General features: G+C 47.3%; 1 protein-coding gene across 6 annotated transcripts in view; it reads right to left on the reverse strand.

Annotated features, from left to right (window-relative positions):
• Nucleotides 1-2,675: 2,675 nt before the first annotated feature.
• Nucleotides 2,676-23,186, reverse strand: part of KANK4 (KN motif and ankyrin repeat domains 4) — a 72,675-nt gene continuing 52,164 nt past the window's right edge. For 4 of the 6 annotated variants that reach the window (XM_087865955.1, XM_045802199.2, XM_045802198.2 and 1 more), the window contains 7 exons: nucleotides 22,480-22,698; nucleotides 22,233-22,334; nucleotides 20,866-20,953; nucleotides 18,448-18,661; nucleotides 14,946-15,088; nucleotides 10,112-10,312; nucleotides 2,676-4,541 (listed from right to left, as the gene is read on the reverse strand). In XM_087865955.1, the coding sequence (XP_087722081.1) occupies nucleotides 4,437-4,541; nucleotides 10,112-10,312; nucleotides 14,946-15,088; nucleotides 18,448-18,661; nucleotides 20,866-20,953; nucleotides 22,233-22,334; nucleotides 22,480-22,698 (1,072 nt within the window). In that variant the 3' untranslated portion in view covers nucleotides 2,676-4,436. The remainder of the gene's footprint in view (nucleotides 4,542-10,111; nucleotides 10,313-14,945; nucleotides 15,089-18,447; nucleotides 18,662-20,865; nucleotides 20,954-22,232; nucleotides 22,335-22,479; nucleotides 22,699-23,186) is intronic. The other 2 variants (XM_045802202.2, XM_045802201.2) reach the window with 2 other exon arrangements.

Raw genomic sequence — 23,186 nt, forward strand, 5'->3', positions numbered from 1 at the left:
TACTTTCCCAGTTGCAACATGCATCATCCTGCACCAGAACGACGGTTTTGTCTTTCTTTCCTGCAAAACTAAGTTCTGTGTCTTACTTGCCCACCAGTATGTCCCCAGCCCCAAACACAGTACTTGGATGACAGCAGGTACCTGAGAAATCTGTGTTTGATGAGGGTTGACAATTTTTGGTTGTCAGTCTGTTTCTCAGTAGCTCGCCGTTGCCTTTGGAACAAAGCCTCTGTAGGCTCTTTATCTTATGTCCTCACGTATCACGTATCATCAGCCTCATCTCTTTTGAATCCACCCTTTGATCCCAGCACCTCACTCAGACTACACGGAAGTCCTACTGAACTGAGTGAAGGTCCCCAAATGCCTGCTGTCCTATCGTTCAGCCTCGGCAATCCTGCTTTCTATCCGGCACACTCTTGCCTCTCCTCCCCTTTCCCTTCTCTCCCTTTTTTGGCAAACGTCCATTAATCTTTCAGTTTTCAGTTCAGATACCTCTTCCTTTAGGAAGCCTTCCTTGGACTCCCAAGACCCGCTCTGGTACCCTTGTGGTACCCTATAGCATTCTGGGTCTCCTTCTCAGCGTTCTGTTTTCCTAAGTAGATGGCCAAGTGGGGGCCTGAACTAGGATTATCTCTAATATGAGCCCAGTGCCTGCCTACAGCGGGCACTGTAGAAATGTTTGTGGAAGGAGCGCGCCTGGGTGGCTCAGTCGGCTAAGCATCTAACTCTTGATTTCAGCTCTGGTTGTGATCTCAGGGTTGTGACATCGAGCCCCCAGTCAGGCTCTGTGCTGGGTATGGAGCCTGCTTAAGATTCTCTCTCTCTGTCCCTCTGCCCCTACCCCACTAAAATTAAAAAAAAAAAAAAAAATAGAGAAATATTTGTGGAATGAACTATATTGCCTGGTCTTATTCCTTACTGTTGGCACAAGTGTCCTGTCTCCAGAAACAGTCTGTAAGCCCCATGAAGGCAGTGAGGGAAGCTAAGATATCTGTGGGCCTCTTTTGAAGCCTGAGCTTAATATCTGTCCCCAGTAAGCCTGATTTATGTGGCTTGGATGCTGTGCTGTCAGGCACTTGACAAACGTATTAATCAGTGGAGCCTTGGCTTAACATTTTGGTAAGCCTGGGTTTGGAATCATGGTAACCTTAGACACTGTTTTTCTAGAGGTGACTAAAGCCACTGCTAGTGCATCTATCTTTGAAACCATGTTTTCATTTTCTTTGGGCAAATACCCAGTAGTTGAATTACTGGATCATAAAGCATTTCTGTTTTTAATTTTTTGAGGAATCTCCATACTGTTTTTCACAGTGGCTGAACCGATTTACATTCCTACCAACAGAGCCTGAGGGTTCCCTTTTCTCCACATCCTTGTCAACATTGTGATACTAGCCATGCTGGCTGGTGTTAGTTGGTATCTCACTGTGGCTTTGACTTGCATTTCCCTGATGATGAGTGATGTTAAGAAGGGATGGGCAGGGGCGCCTGGGTGGCACAGCGGTTAAGCATCTGCCTTCGGCTCAGGGCGTGATCCCGGCGTTATGGGATCGAGCCCCACATCAGGCTCCTCTGCTATGAGCCTGCTTCTTCCTCTCCCACTCCCCCTGCTTGTGTTCCCTCTCTCGCTGGCTATCTCTATCTCTGTCGAATAAATAAATAAAATCTTTAAAAAAAAAAAAAAAAAAAAAGAAGGGATGGGCAAAACAGATGAAGGGGATTAAGAGGTACAAACTTACAGTGATAAATAAATCATGGAGATGGAAAGTACAGCATGCGGAATATAGTCAGTAATATTGTGATAATGTCATATGGTGACAAATGGTGGACATTGAGTAATGTATAGAATTAATATAGAATTATACCTGAAACTAATATAACATTGTATGTCAATCATACTTCAACAACAAAAAATAATAAAGTTGAGAGGTGCCTGGGTGGCTCAGTCTGTTAAGTGTCTGACTCTTGGTTTCAGCTCTGGTCATAATATTGGAGTTGTGGGGTTGAGCCCAGCGTTGGGCTCCATGCTCAGCGTGGAGTCTGTTTGTCCTTCCGCTTCTGCTCCTCCCTCTCTCAAATAAATAAATAAATAAATAAATAAATAAATAAATAAATAAATAAAATCTTAAAAATATAAAGTTGAAATGACTCAAATAAATAACTACATAAATAAAAGCCAGCACCAGGAACAGCATCAGGCACGTGGCTGGTGTCAATAGATGCTCGTTGAATGAATACTGGAGAGACAATGACAGGGCGGCAGGCTATGCTGGTTCGGTCTCACCATGTTCTGGACTCACACATTCCAATGGAATGGGATGATTATAGGGAGGGAGATCATGTGTTCACAGTCCAAATGCAAGATGAAAAGAAATGTACTACAAAATCTGAGAAAGGATGGACAAAGCCTTTTGATAGTGACTCAGTGGCCTCAAACCCTAGGCAAACCAGTTTGTCTTCGCTGGTACATAAGCTGTTTTTGATAGCTGGACTCAAGTGAGATTATTAAAAGATAATGTGACCCAAATGAAAGTGGCCACCCTAACATGAGATACAAAAAAAGACTCTAAATTGGCAACATAGGACACAGACCCCCTACTGCTGTATGCAGAACTACAGTAGCAAGTAAGACCTACTGTGCAATCAAGAACCCAAAGACGACAGAAACGCAAAGAAACAACTTCGAGACAAAAGACTGAGAGGCAGCATTTTAATCTATCAACAGTCAGGCCAGGCCAGAGCCTTGCTACTCCGAGTGTGGTGTGGCCCGGAGCATCCGCACCCCCTGAGAACCGGTGAGGAATGTAGAATCTCAGACCCCCTCCCTCAGACCTACTGAATTCTAACAAGATCTACAGGTGATTGTATGCATATCAAAGTTTGAGAAGCACTGGGCTAGAACATTTTTTTAAGGTGGGTTTTTGCTCTTAAAGTGTGCTTTGAGGTCAAAATAAACCCACGAAGTATTTTTAGCTCATTATTTGCTGCTCCGTTCTCTCTACCTCTGAGCAACATTATCTCATGTCAGTGTCCTGCTCTGGGACTTTGAGACTCCACAGAAGTTTGCTGCGCCAGCCCTTATGGGTTACAAATTGGGTTCCAAAACTTCCATCAGCTGTTCCTTGTACAACACCCCGAGGAGGTAGGTTGTATAATGATTTCCTTTCTTAGAGATGATGAAACCAGGGCCCAAGGGGATTTTATGACTCACCCAAGGGGCACCAAGCAAATTGGCATATAAGTCAAAATGAAAACTCAAGCTTTTGAGTTTCCAGTGCAAGGCTCACCAAACTTTGATGTCTTTTCTATTTATCTAAGGAGGATTTTTTTGCATAAGAGACTTTAAGAACAAATTCATAGATAAACTTTTGTGAGTTACTGAATAGAAGCCATGCACATATGGGCCCCTGGAATTATGGAAGTTTAAGAAAGAACTGTCCATCAGGGAAAGCAGTCAGCCCAGGGGGGCCCTGCCCTGTCCAGCTCCCACACTCCTGCCGCAGTCCCAGTTGGCAGGTTCTGCAACCAGGAGCCTCAGAAACCTCAGAGCCTCATGGGGGCTCAGAATTCGAAAGGAGCCAGGATTCCCATGAGGCCATGAATGTGACTACAGAGGAAATGTGGCTTCTGGATGACAAGGAGGATGCTCACTCCCACTTGTTTCTTTCATAGATTCAGAATAGCTGATGTAACTAGACTCTGCCTAAATACACGTGGTGTGCTTTACTGGATTGGATTTCCTAATTAATTCCGATTTCCCTGGCATAAACTGGAGCTGCTTAGTGACTCAGAAGTGGTCAAAACTGTATATCTGGCATTGATACCCATAGGCTCTTCCTTCTTTGCCCAAATTTAAGATTACTCTGTCAACCCCAGCTAAACAAAGGCCCCAGATGTGGTGTGTTCAGTTTCAGCTGTCTGTGTGGTAATTCTCCGAGGGTCCTCTAGAGAATGATTGCCAGGGCGGCTGCTTCAATCCACCTCCCCCCACCCCCCACCCAGTCCTCTCTAGACATGCATATTCAGTGGGACATATTCATGTAACTGATTACAAAACAAAAAGTGGTGTGCTTTAAAATTCCATGTAAAAAGTATTGCTCGGCTAATGTGCTCCTGCCTGTGTGCTCGCTACACGGTGCTACAGAGGATAGAGTCATGAGGAATTCAAGGCTGAAGATGTTTGGGATTTTTAGACAACACAGATGCACCCTGCACCTTATACCCTGCTCTGCAGCCTGCGTAGTTTTGGGGCTTGGCCTAAGGCAAAAACTACAAAGCATCCTAATGAGCAGAATTATATAACAGGAATGTATGTGCATATTTGACATAGTTTCTTCTCTTGAAGGGTGGCCCTCTGGCTGTGACCCATGCCCTCTCCAAGGGCTAAGGAGTCCAGAGAAGGAGGCTTTTGTTCCCAGCTGCCAGTTCTTCCTTAGCCCCTAGGGCCCCAGGGACCTGCCCTGCTCTGCGTGGGCCCGCAGAAGCCCTGCAATTTCCACATGGGCGGGTGATTTCAGAACGATGGACAGAGCTGTTCGGCCAGCCTACAGGGAAGAAAGAAAAAGAGAAATTTTATCTTGTTTGCCTCCTGCCCCAGAGAAGGGTGAGTTGGAAGTACAGGGTAGGCGTGGGGCATTGTAGTCCATTCGAAGCACCAGAGACCCTAGGAGAGGTGGAGATTGGAATGGCATGAGGATCCTGAAAAATGGGTCACCATCCACGGAAACAGCAGTCACTTCTGGGAAATCGGTGCCAATGGAAATAAGTGTCACATGGTTGGTTGGTTTGTTTTTCCCACGTGGTTTTTAATATTTTTTTTTAAATTGGAAAACAGAGGAAAAAAATAACTTCCATTTTTCCATTGCCCAGACCTTAATGAAAATTAGCATTTTGGTATGTTTCCCCCTAGTCTTTTCTCTTGTGCAAATTTGTTGTTGGTTTTTAAAAAGAGGAATGATAGTACATACCAATTTTGAACCTGATTTTATTTTTAATGTACTATGCACACTAGGAGATTTTCCCCTGTTCTTACACAGTTATCATAACATATAGTTTTTCTTATTGGCTGTGTAATAGTCCATAGCTTACTGAACTCTATCTCTTCTATTGGAGACTTAGGTTGTTTCCAGGTCTTCACCATCATAGATTTAGTGCAGAAAGCATTTCCCCATTTCTAGTTATTTCCTAAGGACCAATTCTGAGAAGTGTGTTTACAGCATAGAAGGACATGTGCTTTTTTACACCTGAGGTAGGACGCCACGATGCTTTTTACATTGCTGCTAATGTGCAGGGAGCTGCCAGGGCCACTGTCTAAAGAAACTGTGTTCAGAGGGCTCTCAGCCAACAACACAGGCCATTCTCTACAAAGAGTGAGGAGGAGGGGCGCCTGGGCGGCTCAGTCGGTTAAGCATCTGCCTTTGGCTCAGGTCATGATCTCGGGGTCCTGGGACTGAGCTCCGTGTCAGGTTCCCTCCCCCTCTGCTATTCCCCTGCTTGTGTTCTCTTTCTCTCTCTCGCTCTGTCAAATAAATAAATAATAAAATCTTAAAAAGAAAGAAAAAGAGTGAGGGGGAAGGCTGACTCGATGCAACAGACACTGAGCTTTGTGACAGTAGCCCTGGTCTTTTCAGTCCCATTCTAGAATTCTAAAATCCCACCACTCCAAAATCACTTCTTTGGTAACTCATTTGGAGGCAAAACCCCATGTGAGGCTGTCTGTGACCCTTATGTAGCCTGGGGAATATTTTTATATTCTGCTTCAGAAATGTTCATGGGTTTAATATGTTGGGAGGCACCCAAGACCCCGTTGGATTGTTCTCTGCCCTATTGTCTATGAGTGGAATTATGGAAGCAGGTGGGGGTTATTGATGCTCAGCTTAGAGCTCTTCAGTCTTATGGGGATGGAGTCCAGCTGCCCCCAGGGCTCCACACACTTGTAAATCACTATAATGCATGGCACAGAGCCAGACACGCCGGAAGAGAAGCAGAGTGAGCTCAGAGGAGAGGACGGTGCTGCATGCGCGCACTTGCGCACGCGCGCGCGTGTGTGTGTGTGTGTTGGGGTGCAGGGAGCAGAGGAAGGAAGTGGTATTTCAGCAGGACCCGAAGGATGTGCATGGGCTCCATCAAACATAAGAGTTTCTTTCCCTGAAAAGGCCTCACGACTGTCTGTACCTTCCTTTCACCACCATTTATAAGTTGGTGTCTGTGGAGCTGTTTGATCAATTTCGGTCTCCATGAGGACAGACGCGAGATCTGGCCTATTGCTGCCAGCCCAGCAAGAACATCCCAGCACCTGGCCTGGTGCCTCGCCTTAGGTTGGCACCCAGTGAGCATTGTTGACAGAGGGAATGTGGGATGATAACAAAGAGGTATTCATTTCAAGTTGATGGAGACGCTGAGCAAAGGAACTCCTAAGGAGTATACTCCTAGGTTGGGCAAGTGTGGAATGAAGCAAAGACCTTAAACAGAGGAGTCTTTTAAAAGCAGCCTGCAGAGTTTCCATCGAAGAGAGAGTCCTGGGTTTTTGTAGGCCTGTCCCCCGGTACTCTGGTTTCTATCGCTGCGCTTTGTCAACCCTGAGGCTCTTGTAAACGGGAAGATGGTGTGATTACTATGATTATGGGAAAGAGCCAGGGGCCAGCCCCAGGGGACATGTGCATCTTTGAACAGGGCCCTTCTGGAGATGACAGCCCGCATCTGTAGGCTTCTCACCTGCAGACCTGGAGAGTGGGGGACCCCATTCAGCCCAGAAAGTGTGGTCAGCTGGGGAAGGCGTATCCCTCAAATGCCCTTGCCAGAGTCCTGGGAACAGGGCGACAGTGGGCAGATACAGTGGGAACCCCACCTGGCCCGTCCCGACTGGGGAACACTGAAGACTGAAGAGATGGGAGGGGCTCAGACAGCCAGTACACCTGTGTGTGGTGGTGGTGGTGGTGGTGTGTGGTGGTGGTGGTGTGTGTGTGTGTCTGTGTGTGGTAGTGGGGTTGTCTTTCAATATGACAAGAACCTACTATGTATCAGGCAAAAATGAGCAAGGCATAGTCTCTGCTTTAGGAAGCTTTCAGTTTGATGGGTACTGTGGAGGCATTGCTGAAACAAGCCCTTCAGAGTGTGAGCCTCAGAGCCCAGTCCCCACCACCTCCTCTTCCTCGTCTCTCGGGCAGCCCGCAAGAGGCTGGGTGACCGATTTCTCAAATTACCTTCCAAACCTAGAAAAAGTGCCTTGCTGGCTGTTCTGGGGGTTCCACAGTTATATCAACCTTTAAATATTGGTAGGATAAGAGAAACTGAGTTCAGGACATGTATTCTTACTCAGTTTTCCAAGGAAATTATCAAGTCATCCAAACCTGCATCTAAGTCTCCATAGGAAAGGAGATAGGGTGACCTTGGTAAGGGCTGGAACCCACCCTTCAGGGTAAAGCTGAGACACAGGGCTTGGTGCTTCATAAGGCCTCAGTCGGCAGTTCCCTGGTCCCTCTGAAATGTCTCACCCAAGTTACCTTTGGAAATTGGGGTGTGAATCCTGAGTCAGCCCTGACCCAAGCAGGCAGCAGGCAAGTGGACCATAAGTAGGGTCTAGAACCCTCTGTGGGCCTGCTGACAGCATGTCCTGAGCACCCCTGTGCTTGCTGGGCATCCCCTAGCCCTCTCACTTTCTGCTCTGATGGGCTTTGGCCGCCATCTGGGCAGCTGTCCAGCTCCTCGCTCCCAACATTCCAGCCCTGCCCTGGTCCTCAACCCTGGTCTGGCTCTTCCTGGTCCAGTCCTGCCTGGCCTTCAGCACTCGCCCATGCCAGGGTTCCTCAGCTGTTGATGTATCGGGCCAGATAATTTGTAGTTCTCTAGCGTTAGGGTGTTTAGTGGCATCCCCACCTCCCGGCCTCCTCCAGCACACTTATGGCAAATAAAAATGTCTCCAGACGTTGTTGAATCACCCCCGGAGGGCAGAATCACCCCTGAATGAGAGCCATTTCTCCCTTTGGTGGCTGTTCTTGTCTGACTGGCTTCCCTAACTTCAGACCTTCCTCCTCCTAGTCCCTCCAGACACTGCCTGCAGATGCCAAGGTCCCTGCTCACTCTTGCAGCGCCTGCTCCTGATTGGCTGTCTCTGCTTACCTATTCACAACAATAACTGTTACCATCAACGGAGCATCTGCTCGATGTCAGAAACATGTTCTACGAATATTGCCATATTTAGGTACAGTCTACGACTCTCCCCACTTACAGAGGCGAAGAAGAGTGGTTAGATATCCTGCCTGAAGTCACACAGTTACTAAACCCAGTTTCAGACTCATGAGTGTCTAAAGCCCGTGCTTCTAGCAATTACTCGATTTGTCCAGCTTACAAGAGAGCCCTCACCGTGCTCTTCCTCCATCCATGGAAAGCAGTCATCGACCTATCTTACCTGCAGCAGACCTGGACGGAGGTTTCCAGGAGATGCTCTCACAATCACCGCCTGTGTGTCTCAGCTAACCAGGGGCTTGTAAAGCTCATGCCGCCTGCCCCACAGGCCTTCCCTTTCAGGCTTCCCCATGGCAATAATCACTCCTAGGAGAACCCTGGGCCTGTTCCAGAAAGAGGGGGGGGGCTGCCTCTTTCTGTCCCAGGACAGCCCTGCAGGGAGTTCATGAACATAGATCCTTTGTCTGGCTGTATAATGTTTGGAACAGGAGACTCTTATTTCCAGCAACCCACCACTGTTCCCACATGCATTTCCAGAGGGTCTGTGCTCTCTGTCTCAGTAATGGCTTTGGGCGGAGTTGGGGTTCATGGGCACTGAAGACGCTGGACCAGGGTGCGTGCTGCCTGGGTGTGGTGTGAGGGACCCAGCAGCTTGAATCACTGGTGGAACAATCTTGTGTAGCTCAGATGTGGCCCGGTGAGGGGGTCTCTACTTTGCCAGGGAGGGGACTCTTTCCCTCACCAGGCCTTTTTTTTCCTTCAAACTGTGGATGGTAAGAAAGTATAGGGAAGTGTGTTTAAAGCATTACCTTATAGTGCCAACATTAAGGACACTGAAGTCAGACCTGGGCTTGCATCCTTGCTCCAAGAACCAGCAGCTTGTGACCTTAGGACAGCTAGTAAACTCTCTAGGCCTCTGTTTCCTTATCAGTAAAAATGGGGATGGAAGCGTCTACATCACTAGATTATCGAGAGGATTAGTGAGCTAATGCATGCAAAGGGTCTGGCTCCTGAGAGTACTCTGAGGAGTTGGACGGAGCTGGCTTGCACCAGCTGTGTGAGTGGGGGTGTTACATAACCACTCAGTGATTGTCTCCTTACAAGCACATAGGTGGCATCCATAGAGACAGGCTCATAAAGCCACTGTGGGGTTTTAATGACGTGGTCCACAGTCCATGCTTAGTGCAGTGCCCTGCGCTGAGCAAGCACTGGGTACAGGCTGGCTACCATCATGAGTGTCATCACCATCAACTGACAAAGACCCTTATTTAAGAAGCATGTGTCCAGGGGCACCTGGGTGGCTCAGTGGGTGAAGCGTCTGCCTTCGGCTCAGGTCATGTGGGATCGAGCCCTGTGTCAGGCTCCCTGCAGGGAGCCTATTTCTCCCTCTCCCTCTGCCCCCCTGCTTGTGCGCTCTCTCTCACTCTCTATCTCAAATAATTAATTAATCTTTTTTTTTTTTTTTAAAAAAGAAGCATATGTCTGGCAATGTAACTTCAAGTGGGCTGGCCTGACAAAATGGGCCACCCTGTAAGGTGGATCACTGTCAGAGAGAGGACATAATTTGCACTGGTTCCTTCACCCAGCCTTTCAGGAGTCCCCGTGGGCAGCCCAGTGGGCAGCAGAGCTTCCTTGTCCAAGTTGCTGCTCCAAAGCCCCCAGGCAGTTATTGCTGTGACCTGAGGAGGTTGAGGGCCAAGGCCAGGCCTGGGCACGTTCCCTCAGGATGGTATGAAGGGTTAGGGCTTGGGGTTTCCCCACCCCATGTCTCCCAGCATTTACCATGGATCATCTCATTTAAATCCCACAACAGCTTTATGAGGTCACTTCTGTTGCTTCCTACACGTGGTCCCTGACTTCTGCCGGCTGGCCAGGCGCTTTTCAGGCAGGGAAGTGAAACACCTACTTGTTAACTGCCTGGAAGGCTCACCTTGTCAGTCAGGGTGCTGTCGCAGGCCGGGTGTGCCAGGAGCAGCCGCACCATGTCGGCATTGCCATGGTGACAGGCCAGCATGAGGGCCGACGATCCCTCATGGTCCTGCAGATTGACATCTGCCTGGCAACTCAGCAGCGCCTGGACCATGTCCTCCCGGTCGTGGCTGACTCCCAGCATCAGCGCGGTCTGGCCTCCCTGCCACACAGAGCACAGGGGTGTGGTGAGATCCCTTCTCCAGCCTGGCAATACTTGGGCAAGACTTTGCCAGAAAATGACCGTTGATCTGAATCTCCTTCTGCCGCTGGGATTGGACCCATACTTCTCCACCTGGCAAACTTCTGCTTTTCCCGGACACTAGTCAAATGCCACATCCTCTCTAAAGCCCTCTACTAACCCCTCTACTAACCCCTCTACTAACCCCTCATCCTCTCTAAAGCCCTCTACTAACCCCTCAGTAACACAGAATTTACCACTTGGTATTGCAACCTGTCAATCTCTCTTTCTCTGTGAAATTTCTGATGGCAGGGACGAAGTCTTTTTCATTTCATCTCTCTCTCCCCAGTGCCTGGCACTGAGTACATGCTTGTAAACATGGAATGGTAGAGTAAAGGAAAGGTTGAATGCTTCCACACCATGGCTTCTTACAGAAGCCTTGGTCTGCTCAGAACACCCCTGGTATTTTCAGTTCAGTGATACCCAGAACCCTCTCTGTCTTGACAAGACCTCTGCCTGCATGGTACTGTGGTCATTTCTAATCCATAGTCATGGACAATTTTTTTTAAGTTTTTTATTTATTTAAGTAATGTCGACACCCCACGTGGGGCTTGAACTCACGAACCTGAGATCAAGAGTTGCATTCTCTTCGGACTGAGCCAGCCAGGTACCCCACCACTGACCCTTTGTGACATCCCTGTAATCGTTAGTGCACGTGGCAATGGCTCAGAGTCAAAAAGCGAGCCCAAGCCCTGGTTCTCCTGTTTCCTAGTGCGTGACCCTGGCCCCGTCCCTCGTATTCCCTGAGTCTTGGTTTTTCTCTTTTCTTAAAATTAGTACAATAATGATCTGTCCCTGTACCTCACAGGGCTTTTGTGGGAATCAAGTGAAATAAAGGATGTAAATATAACAATATGTGGTAGCGATTTTTCTGATTACAAATTGGGCATTATTTCTTATAGGTTTTCCTTTATATCCACGGTCCTCTTACACAGCTTGATTCTATTTTGCCCTCATCGTTTTCCTGGGTTCCAGGCAGGTCAGGCTTGTCTCTCTCACCGGACATAAGGCTTTTTGAAGGTTGTGAGAATGAGGCAACCTTTCTGTTTTCTGTCCTTTCGGATCCCCTGTGGCTCTGAGCGCTGTGTCTTACACGTAAAAAGTGCTGAGGACATGTTTACTGATGTGTTTGTTCACTGATGAAGGGCCAGTCTGCAGTCACGGATGGATTGTGCTTCCCTGCCCAGAATGCTGGGGCTTAGAAAAAAGAAAGGGGGTTTGCAATCAGGAAAATCCTGGCTCTGCTGCTTATTATCTGTGTGAATCTGGACAAATTAACCTCTCAGTGACTTTTCCTGATCTGGTAAAATGGGAATGCTTAACAAAGTTACCTGCCTTATGGGGTTGTTGTGAGACCGAGTGCTTAACAAGTGTTGTGCATGTGTTAGCTATTACTGTTGTTATGAGCATGGGAGGTAATGTATGACAAATGCTCAGTATGTGGGAATGTATTCTTTGGTGTCCTGGTTCTCCATTTCCCTGGAACCCAGACAGATCTGTCCAGAGAAGTCTGTTTGCATTTTGGGTTGCTTATACTCAGCCCTGAAGTAATAGTTTCTTCCTTTCCTTTCCTTTCCTTTCCTTTCCTTTCCTTTCCTTTCCTTTCCTTTCCTTTCTCTTTCACATTTTATTTATTCATTTGAGAGAGAGAAAGCATAAGCAAGGCAGAGGGAGAGGGAGAAGCAGACTCCCTGCTACGCCGGGACCCCGATGTGATGCCCGATCCCAGGACCCTCGGATCATGACCTGAGCCGAAGGCAGACGCCTAACCGACAGAGCCACCCAGGCGCCCTGTAATGGTTCTTTACTGGACTAACCAGACCATGAGATTTCCATTGAGCCCCTTCTCTCCCAGTGGTATTAAAGCCAGGTGACATATGTAGATTGTCTTCTTGTCTGCCCCTCTGCCTGACTTCCCTTGTCTTCCTTACCTCCCTCCTGGTCCAATTCAATACAGTTTAATTCAGTGATATTTACAGAGTGCTGCTATATGCCAGGTACTGTGCTGATCCTTGAGATAGAAAAAGAAATAAACAGCTTAGCCTAGGAGACTCCCAGCCTCCCAACTCACCCTTATTTACCTGATCTCTGCTGCTGTCCTCTATGGAGAAGCTCTGGAGGGAGCTGGAGGGAGCAGTGGCAGCTATGAATTCCGACCCCTCCTTTAGCAACCTGGCATGAGCTTACCCTCCTAGAGCATCACTTTCTCCTCCATAAAAAGAAAGGGTACTGGGGCGCCTGGGTGGCCTGGTCTGTTAAGCATCCAACTCTTGATTTCTGCTCAGGTCATGATCTCAGGGTTGTGAGATCAAGCCCCACATCAGGCTCTGCACTGGGCATGGAGCCTGCTTAAGATTCCTTCCCGCTCCCTACGCTGCACCCCACCCCAAAAAAAGTGGGGGCACTGAGATTTTAGAAGGGTTAGCATCCCTTCTTGCAAGAGGACCAATTTAGAGGGGAACCTGGGTGGCTCAGTCGGTTAAGCATCTGCCTTCAGCTCAGGTCATGATCCCAGGGTCCTGGGATTGAGCCCCCCATTGGGCTCCTTGCTCTGTGGGGAGCCTACTTCTCCCTCTCCCTCTGCCTGCCACTTCCCCTGCTTGTGCTTGCGCTCTCTCTCTCTCTCTGTGAAATAAATAAAATCTTAAAAATAAAAAAAAAAAAAGAGGACCCATTTAGGAAAAAAATAACATGTTTACGGGAAACATTTAAAATGAAAACAACTTTATTAAATCCAATGGTATGGGAGCTCTAGGTGAAAATACTTTGAAAAACAAAGTGATTTACAAATGTCTGTTTCTTGCCACCAGTAGGATTGCTATTAGATGGAGTGTGCAAAGTGACTCAGTCTGGGTGGGCTACCATCTGCAGTCACTTTGCCGGGGGTGCACAGGGGAGTTAAATATATTGTTGGGAGGCACTTTTTAAATGGGTTTCTTAGTTTTTTTCCACACCTTGTGAGTGAGGCATTATCTGCCTTGTTGTTCTAGATGGTCTTTTTTTTTTTTTTTTGGAGTTTTTAAAAAATTTATTTAAATTCAATTAATTAACATACAGTGTATTATTAGTTTCAGAGATAGAGGTCAGTGATTCATCAGTCTTCTCTAACACTCAGTGCTCATTATATCACGTGCCCTCCTCAGTGCCCATCACCCAGTTACCCCATCCTCCCACCCTCTCCCCTCTAGCAACCCTCAGTTTGTTTCCTATGATTAAGAGTCTCTTATGGTTTGTTTCCCTCTCTGATTTCATCTTGTTTTAGTTCCCCTCCCTTTCCCTATGCTCCTCTGTTTTGTTTCTTAAATTCCACATATGAGTGAAATCGTGATAATTTAGACAGTCTTTTTAAAGATGCTGGTGTGGTGAACAGCCTTGGAAGAGCAAGATAGTATCTTCTCCAAAACAGAGGGCAGATGTACTCACTATCCAGTATAAAAGATTCAGGTTCCCTATGCTCAGGGTTCCTCTCCGGTATAACCCACTCCATGTACAGGGATCTGGCCCTCGTCACACTGCCCTGTGGGAATTGGGAATTGGGGCTCAGGGAACTGGTGTAAATACCAGTGCTGTGGCTACTCTTCTTGCTGTGAATAATACACTGTCCTTTGTCTTTGGCACAGGAGTTTCATATCTTCTACCAGCACCCATGACACTGTAGTATGCTAACTTGCTAGCATTAGGGTAGAATACAATCTCAGACCCTTCACAGTTCTTGATAGTTAGGCTATATCTCTGATCACTCTAGGGGGGAATGGAGAGTTGCATGCACTCTATTCTCATATTGGTCAAAGATGGGTACATGGTCTTTTGAGGAGTTCTCATTGTTCCATACAGAGCCTTGTCTAACTCAAAGCCCTACTGGCTAAGGACAAGACCCCTACTCTGTGCTGTCAAGTAGAAGGGCCTGGAAGCTGAACAGGGACATGCTAACCCTCTAAACTGTTTTCTAATTCATGACTGAGATGGATCACCTGCAGCGGCCTCCTATGCAACCAACTAGCAAATGCTTTTCAGCCTTTTCATGCCTTCTCCTGCTGGTGCTAACTGTGGGAACAAATCGTTCAATAAATCAGATCCAGATGGACTTTGCCCAGTTGCGGACCAGGACATAGATGACAAGCTCACTGACCTCCATCCTAGCCTGTCTGGATCCCAGAAGTTTTTGAGGACACCAAACGTACAGGGTTTGGACAGATGCCATTTGGAGGGCCCAGCCTTCTTGGGTTAAAAACTCTACATGGGGGGCGCGTGGGTGGCTCAGTCATTAAGCATCTGCCTTTGGCCCAGGGCGTGATCCCAGGGTCCTGGGATCGAGCCCCACATCGGGCTCCCTGCCCCACTGGAAGCCTGCTTCTTCCTCTCCCACTCCCCCAGCTTGTGTTCCCTCTCTCGCTGGCTGTCTTTCTCTCTCTCTGTCAAATAAATAAATAAAATCTTTAAAAAACAAAAACAAAAACTCTACATGGATCTATGTGGAATTTCTCACCCCACTGGCAGAATAAAACTGAGAGGTACCCATATTTATTAAAGAGGGGACCGTGTTCACACCTCCTACCTGAGTAGCTTGGATGTTCACATTTCCTTCTCTTAAGAGTTTCCAGACGACAGCCATGTCTTCGTCGGTCTCCGCAGAAGCCAAGGGGGTGATCATCACGGCAGTATAGCCAGCTTTGTTCTGATGGTCCACATTGCAGACACCTGCAAGAAGAGCAGGGGCCACTGGAATAGTTCCCAAGGGAGCAGACGTGAGTTTCTGCTTTAGCCTGGTCAACATCTGCCAATTGCCTGCTGGCTAGAAGGCCCCCTTTAGAACAATCTTTTCCCAGTGGTGGAGTCAGTGTTTACATTTGTAGCAGCCTTCAAAAGTGGTTAGTTTTCTTTACAACTTTTCTGAGGCTACCCAGCAAGAAAGGTCCATGGTAGAGTCGGAGATGGCCGAGGGGTACAGTGATCATGACTATTTCCTAAAGCAGTGTTCTGAACACTGAAGGTCAGTGAAGCTTCATAAATCGCCCAAGTGAAGGTGAAATGAGACCAGGACGCGCGTCTGTCTGGCTCTAGAGCCCATCACTCACCCGGCCAAACATCACCCACAGCTGTGCATTTTAGGTTTTACTCTGTGTTGTGTGTAACTCTTAAGCTGATAGCCATCAGCTTAAGGTCTTTTCAGGTCTTTCCCAAAGGCCTAGTGATATGTTAGGCAGTGTACCAGGGGGCCTGTAAAATGCCACAGGATAAACATAGGAAATCTTCCAGGAATAACCATCTCATTTGAAAAATGGAGGGGGAAAAAAGCCTCCATGCATTTTAATATTAATATACATTTCACAGTGGAATGAAAAATAGCATATTTTTAAGATGAAGTATTAGTTGAGAACTCAGAAGAAATGTCTGCTTTGTAACCCTGGAGATATGCATTCATATCCCTCTCCACCGAAGGCGACATAGGAGGTCATCAGCCTGTTATCTGTTGTATAAACGATCCCACCCCATAAGGGCAGTACCGTGTGGCAAACAAAATCTTCCCCATACTGTTGCTTATCTGAAAAATGTATGTATCTCTTGGACAATAAAAAAAAACTATCTCAGTAGATCAAGTCATTTAGCCTTTCTTAGCATTTCCTCTCTGAAATGGGGATGATAATAGAACCTATGGGGTTACCGTGAAGTTTAATGAGTTAATATATTGAAAGCACTTAGAACTGTACCTAGCACATAGCAAACACTCAGTAAGCATTAACTGTTTCACTATTATTGTCCAGAATAGTATTCTTGTTTTTGTAGCCTTGCTACTTGCTCAGGAAGACTTAGGTATTCCTTGTAACAAATCTGATTTATGAAAAAATGCCTGGGCTACTTAAAAGTTCTGTTCTTGGATAAAAAGCAATATTGGTTTGACTTTCCCTCCATCCCACCTCAAACAGTTTTTCAGAGATATGCCATTGTGATGCCAGATGCCAGCGGATAAAAAAAAAAAAAAATGATCTGACCACTGTCATGACCAGCTGGGCTATGAAAGATGAATATAACCCCATGCATTGCACACAGCTCTGCCCTGATAAAGATGGGAGTATCTGCATTGCCTTGTTATTGACTTTTTTATTTTTACCTTATGACTATTTTATGTTTGCTCTTAAGAGGTGTAAACAATCCTCAGGTTACAGTTCTCTTTACTCTCTTCAGAAACATGACTTAGGACTCAGTAGAGTAAGGACTGACTCCTCTCCAGGGGCTCAGGAAAGAGGCTGAGGACCCAGGGCTTTCACAGCAGGTGCTTCTGAGCAGCCACTAGGGAGTGAGCCAGCCCTCCCTAGAGGCTCTTGACTGAGCGTGTTCCAGGTCCACAAGCTTTCTCCTCTGCAGTGGTGTTCTGGCAAAATAAAGGATCGAGCACAAAGGACTAAGGTGGTGGAGGTGCACCCATTGGCTCTCTACTCAGTCATGATGAGTCACTTCTGTGTAGCCCCTTACAGTTTGTAACATGCTTTCTGGATGGCTCACAGCTACGTGCCTAGGTTTCAGAGTGTGACCGATACGCCCTCCTCAGCGGGCCTTCTACAGTGACGGAAAGTAATGGTACCTTCAGCTCATTCTCCAGCTCCCCTTCATACTTTATGCATATGGCTATTCAGCTGTATCAGTATGGTAAACAGAAAGCTTCCAGATCACTTTAGGGTTGAGGAGACCCGAATGGATTCTCAGTCGACACCAGCAGAAAGGTCTAACAACCAAAGCTTAGGTTGTCTGTTCTCTGGCCTGGCCCACCTGGAGAACTACAGATAGGCTGCAAGTCCCAGCTACTTCAAGATGAAGCTCTACATTTCAAATCTTTGGATTCTTCATGCACAGAACACAGAGGTATGCTCCATTTAATTATGTGCCTTTCTCAGTTGAGCTGCCCCTTTTATGGTATCCATGAATCCGTAAAGAACTGAAATCTGGTACAATTAGCTCAACATTAGAGTTGCGCCTTTATCTTCCTTGATGATGTGGAAAGCAGAAAGAACTTTAGACTGTCATTAGGTACATCACCTTTCCATTCAGGTAGAAAGCCCTCAAGGCTGCTTAACAGAATTTTGGAGAACTGGAGTGATGAGAAGGAGCCGGGCCTGAGAAGGGCTTCAGGGAAAAGGGTTCAGATAGAAAGAGAATGCAGCAGCCCTACGGAGGGAATGAGCTTGGTGAGTTGGAGGCCCTGTGACTGGAGTGGATGGAAGGAGGATGCATGGTGATGACTGAGGTAGCAAATGTGGCGGGAGCCAGGCCATCCGCGATTCCTGAAAGCCAGGCTGAGGAAGCTGCCTTTCATTCTTAGAGCAATGGAAAGCCGTGGGAGGCATTTAAGCCAGGATGGACAAGATCCAAGTTGGGGGAAAGCTGTTGGATCTGGAATTCAGACTTCCTGATGCCCATTGAAACTCCTCCTCTGGCCTCCTAAGTAAGGGTTACAGATCTAGCACGTGCTCCAATTCCTGGATGCCAGGAATGGAAGAACAAACCAATGGTATCAGCTTTAAACCCCAGCAACACCGAGTCATTGTGCGCTCTCAGAATCAACACCAAAGTCTACTGACTTTTCTGAGTGTCCCTTTCATCATCTATAAAACAGGGATAATCATCCCTATGAATAGGAGTTATGAGGATTAAATGAGATCTCCTACGCCAAGTGTTTAGCAGAGGGCCTAATCCGTGGAGATCATTTGGGGTTTTATATCTCTTATGGGTACCCACCTAGATATCCCTCATACAGCCTTCCTAAACTCATAGATGCCATTGGGCCTGGACACGCCTTCAGTCAGCCCCATCAACAGCCTGTTCACACAGTCACTCCTAGGCTGCATGACATTGTCCCACACAGCAACACGAGGATAATGATACCCCCATCACAAGAGTGTTGTGAAGCATAAGTGTCATAATAAAGGCATGCTGGTCTAGTTCAGTTCCTAGAATACAGGAGGAACTCAGGACAGTGAAGAATCTCCATGCTGGAAGGAAGTAGGTACCAAAATTGCCCTTCAAGGAGGGACCCAGACTGAGCAGACACAACCATTTCAGACCTGTCTCCAGCAGCAGCTTCACGACTGAGAAGTTGGAGTGGGACACGCTGTAGTGAAGGGCCGTGTTCCCATTGCCATCAGCCAAGTTCACCAGCAGCTTCAGGAAGTGTGGGGACTGGACCCCACGGAGGTAGGCAGCCACCACAGCAGGGCTAGACGACTTCCGGCTAGAGACGCGAAACCACTCTTGACGGATGGTGTTCAAGGTCTGCCTCTGAAATACCAACAGATTCCAGTTCCAGGAGGTCGCCTGGCCTGGGGTGCTCGAGCTGGGCTCTTAGTTTCCACTGGGAGAAGTCAGCTTTGGCTGCGTCCACCCCTGTCCTCTCAGCTCCCTCTACCTCCATGTGGTCTACTCCTGGAGGGATCAGAGCTGGGGCCGGGGGTGGGTTTGAACCTGTGCGATCAGCCCCCCCCCCCCCATCTGTGGTAGAAAGAGGTCTGGGAGAGCAAACACTAACCAGTGGCAAAGCACTTTTCTAGGTGACAGTTTGAATCTACTGGGAGTTTAGATCACACCCCTGTATGCACAGCATTACCAAGGCCCAGACTTTCACACACATAGAGCTAGCCTATATTGACCTTAGCCCGGACCCTACCAGGACTTTTGTGCATTTTTAATTGGCATAGCTAGCAAGTCACAACATTTTACTAATGGGGAAGGCACACGCTGAAAGCTAAGATAAACAACATGCACAATTTATGCTAGAAATAAAACCCAAACAGCTGCGCTTGAATTATTTTTGGCTTTTAAGCTTTGCTAGAACCTTCAGAGAAAATGGTTTAACAACCTATGGCAGGACCCCACTATCTGCAGTATGTAGCTCCTTTGGAACCAGGAATGAGGAGAGTTCCAGAGTGAATGACATCAACTCTGTGTGTTATATGACCTACCTGTTTAAAATAGAACATGTTTAAGTTATCTCTCTGAAGAGGAGGGGACCATGGGGATGTGATTTCACACTTATTCTGGAAAGGAACTGGGCTTGGAGTCACTGAGCCCATGTGGCCAGGCTTAAGTCCCGGCTCAGCTGTGTGACCTGAGAAGTCATATAGCCTTTTTGAACCTCACTTGTCCCATCTACAAAATGGGGATGAAACAGGGCTGGGTCCCTAACCTCCCATGGCTCTACAGAGTTAGGTCCTTGTATAACGATGTCTCTAAGGTGGGGTGGGGGTAGGGGGTACTTTGATCCTAATATGGGTGTGGTGTCAGGTTTGCACATCCTCTATCATTTTTCTTTTCTTTTTAATTGTAATTTTATTTTTAAGTAAACTTTACGTTCAACTTGGGGCTTAAACTCATGACCCTGAGATTGAGTCATATGCTCTACCAGCTGAGCCAGTGAGACACCCCTCCCCTATCACTTTTCTAGGCAGAAACAGTGGAATCTTTTGTGGCTGAAACACTTTTTATATCTCAGAATATCTCCCTTTCCTGTGGAATATTCAGGAGAATCTGGAGAAAGATGCTAATATTAAGGAACATACAGCTTAGTTCTATAATTCATTTAAGATTAAGTTTCGATCAACATTCACATCACATACTGGTTTTTTAACAATGTGGGAACGGTTGTTTGTGAAATCAGCTAAGATAAAATAATCAAAAGGATTGGGCTGAATCAATCATTTTTTACCCCTAAGGCTCTTCTGCAAAGAACAAAATGGGCTTTAAAAATGCTTACATGCTGTTACATGTTGGGGCCTACCAGTTGGCTCTCCTGACTTGGGAATATGTGTCTGCACCAGGGTCTCTTGAATAAAAGTAAAACCTAATGGCTACGTGTTTAATTCCCTGTGGGCCATGAAGGTGTTAAGAAACAAGCAGAGATAATCTTTTTGCTTTTGGTCTCTGGACCCATAGGTTTGCATCAAGAAACACAGTCAAGACTACAGAATTAAATATCAGGGTTTGGGGGTAAGGAAGACATGCTGCCCACCCCCACATTCATTTTATTAACGAGGAAACAAGCTCTGAGCGTTGAAATGACTTGCTCAAGATCTCACCAACAGCGGTCCTGGGACTAGAACCCTCGGTTCCCATTCCACATGCTCTTCACTCGGCCCATAGTTTTCTCCAGTTGTGAGGCAATTTTGAGCCCAAGCCATACAAGGTTTGCTTTGGTTTTGAAGCCACACATAGTTTTATAAAGCTGGACATTCAGGTGTAATGCCTGATACCGCTCCGTTGTGCCTCCAAGCACCAGGCTGCTCCCTGCTGCATATGCCTCTGGTCCCAGTCCCCCAGCATAACCCATTACCCTGGCAGCAGAGTTTGGGCAAATGAAGGCACCCAGAGGTAAGGGATTCCATGCACTCCCACACCGCTGCCTCAGGCAAGAGACCAAAGTCACCCACTTGGAACTAACAGCTTAAACAGTAGGGACATCCTTCCATGACAATGAAAAATCACAGTACCAAGAGTTGGTCTGTGGTGGCCCCAGTTTCTGGCAGATGTTGGCTCAATGCCCAGCATGCATTGAGGAATTCTTCTGAGGGTTTATATCTAAAGAAAAAAAAAAGATACATGTATATCAGTCTTCGTGTTACCATAAAAGAAAGTAATCCCCTAGCTTGACTTTCACTTCTCAGCAGCTGAAACTCGCACACACGGCCACGTCCCAGGCAAGGGGCATTCTGTTGAATACAGCCTCCTGACAATGAGGCTTGGCCTCTGAACTCTGTTGAAGAGTGAGTCAAGCACATTGCCCTTTTTATCCTGCTGTTCTCAGGAGGCGGGACAGATCACCAAAGCATTCTGGGGGCCACGGGACTAACTGCAATTCCTGACACGCTGAGAAAAGGGAGGGCTGTCTTCCTGATTTTGGATAAAACATTTTCTGCCTAAGTGACTTGAAAAACCCAAAGAACCCAATCCCTACCAGCAGTTTTTTTCAGGTTATTCTTTCATGAAGGATACCATCAGTGCTAATAGAGTCAATAAAATGAAACTCAGTTAAGCTGGGGTGCTCTCAGTGCTGAGCGTTTTTCCTGTGTTAGTGTAAGAGCAGACAGAACATCCCGGGGTGGGACTTAATGGGACTGGTCACCAGGAAGCTCTGCCCTCAGTGTGTCTTTATAGTGCTGCCATGTTGGAGGAGCCCTGTGGACCTGCTTACCAGTCAGCCCCCATTCACTGCCCGTCAGTCCCTCAGCCGAGGGGGGTGATGGTGGTAATGCAACTTACTATCCTTATTTCTACTATTTCTTTTTCTTTTTTTAAAGTAGCCTCCACACCCAGCATGGAGCCCAGTGTGGCGCTTGAACTCATGACCCTGAGATCAAGACCTGAGCTGAGGTCGAGTCAGACGCTTAACTGACTGAGCCACCCAGGCACCCCTCTATTATTTCTTGAGAGCCTGCTCTGTGACAGGCACTGTGCTAGGCATTTTACATACTTTTTCTCATCCAGTCCCCAGATCAAACCTATCAGGTGGCTGTTACCCACATACTACAGATGAGGAATCTGAGGCAAGTACAGTTGAGGCGCCTTGTGTAAAGGGACACAGTGGCAGACATGGGATTTGAACCCAAGCGTGTCCAGCCTCAAAGACAGTGCTTCTTTTCATCATGTGACGTGACCTCACATCTCTGTAAAATATGGGGTTATGTCAACATGGCCAATGGGAGAGGCGGAAAAGCACGTGGGTGAGAATTAGACAAGACCTGGGTCACAAGCCCCACTCGGCTGTGTCCCTTAACTTCTCTAAGCCTCTTTTCCACATCTGTAAAGTGAGGATTATAATAATTTCTACTTTCCAGGATAATTAAAAGGATTATAGTACATGTAAAGTCCTTCCCATTTCCAGGGGTGGGACGATGTTAGCTTTACATGGAGAGCTCTGTCTGTGACGGATATCCCACGAAGGCCAGAGTGACATCTGTGCCTGCCATAGATTAGAAACTCAGTAAATACAGGTAAATGATAGAAAGATGAAGAACAAATGAACAAACAGAATAGAATAAAAGGATGAAGTGCCCTTGCCCTTTCCCCGAGGATCGGATACCCCCATCTATACCCATCTGACTCACCTCTCAGCCTTGGGATGGGGGAGTTCTTCCCCAGGCCCACTTTCCTGGCCTGTGGTGCTGGTGCCCTCGGGGATGCCCTGCCCAGCCTTGCAGGTGGGGTGGGCCTCCTTGCCCCGCCTATGTTCTGGGCCATCACATTTCTTCTCAGCCTCGCTGTCTGACAAGTCTTCCGGGGAGCTGTCCTCACTGCTGGTCTCTTCACTTGAGGTGGTCTCGTAGCTGGAGAAGGAGACAAAGGTCACTCATTCTGTGTTTCCTGCCTGGTACCCATGTCAACACAAATAAGAACCAGGTGGGCTTCAGATAATAATCCCCAGCTTGCTAACCACATCCTCCGTTCTCTGTATCTGCAGGCCTGGGTGAGGGGACTCCCGGGAACCTTACATCAGAGAAAGATGTGGTTGAGAGCTGTGGCTCTGACCCTGGAGGCCATTCGGGGAGAAAAGGTAATTAAGCTCTTTGCAGTGAACACACAAATAGCCCATGCCCTAACTGGCGACGCATTTGGATGACCCAGTCAGGCCATCCAAGATTCTCACAAAAGCATTAGCTTTTGGAGTCCTAACGTGTTGTCTAGAGAGGGGCCCAGATGTAGGCACACATCCCCCTCTCCCACCCTGAATTCTCAGAGCTGACTGACAGATCGTCACGTCTCTGGGTGATTGTGAACCTTCCCTTCAGCCTCCCTGTTCTAGCCTAGTTTATAC

This window comes from Ursus americanus, chromosome 12 (genome assembly GCF_024610735.1).
Source record: "Ursus americanus isolate L20-20 chromosome 12, mUrsAme1.1.p, whole genome shotgun sequence".
In the NCBI taxonomy this organism is placed as follows: Eukaryota; Metazoa; Chordata; class Mammalia; order Carnivora; family Ursidae; genus Ursus; species Ursus americanus.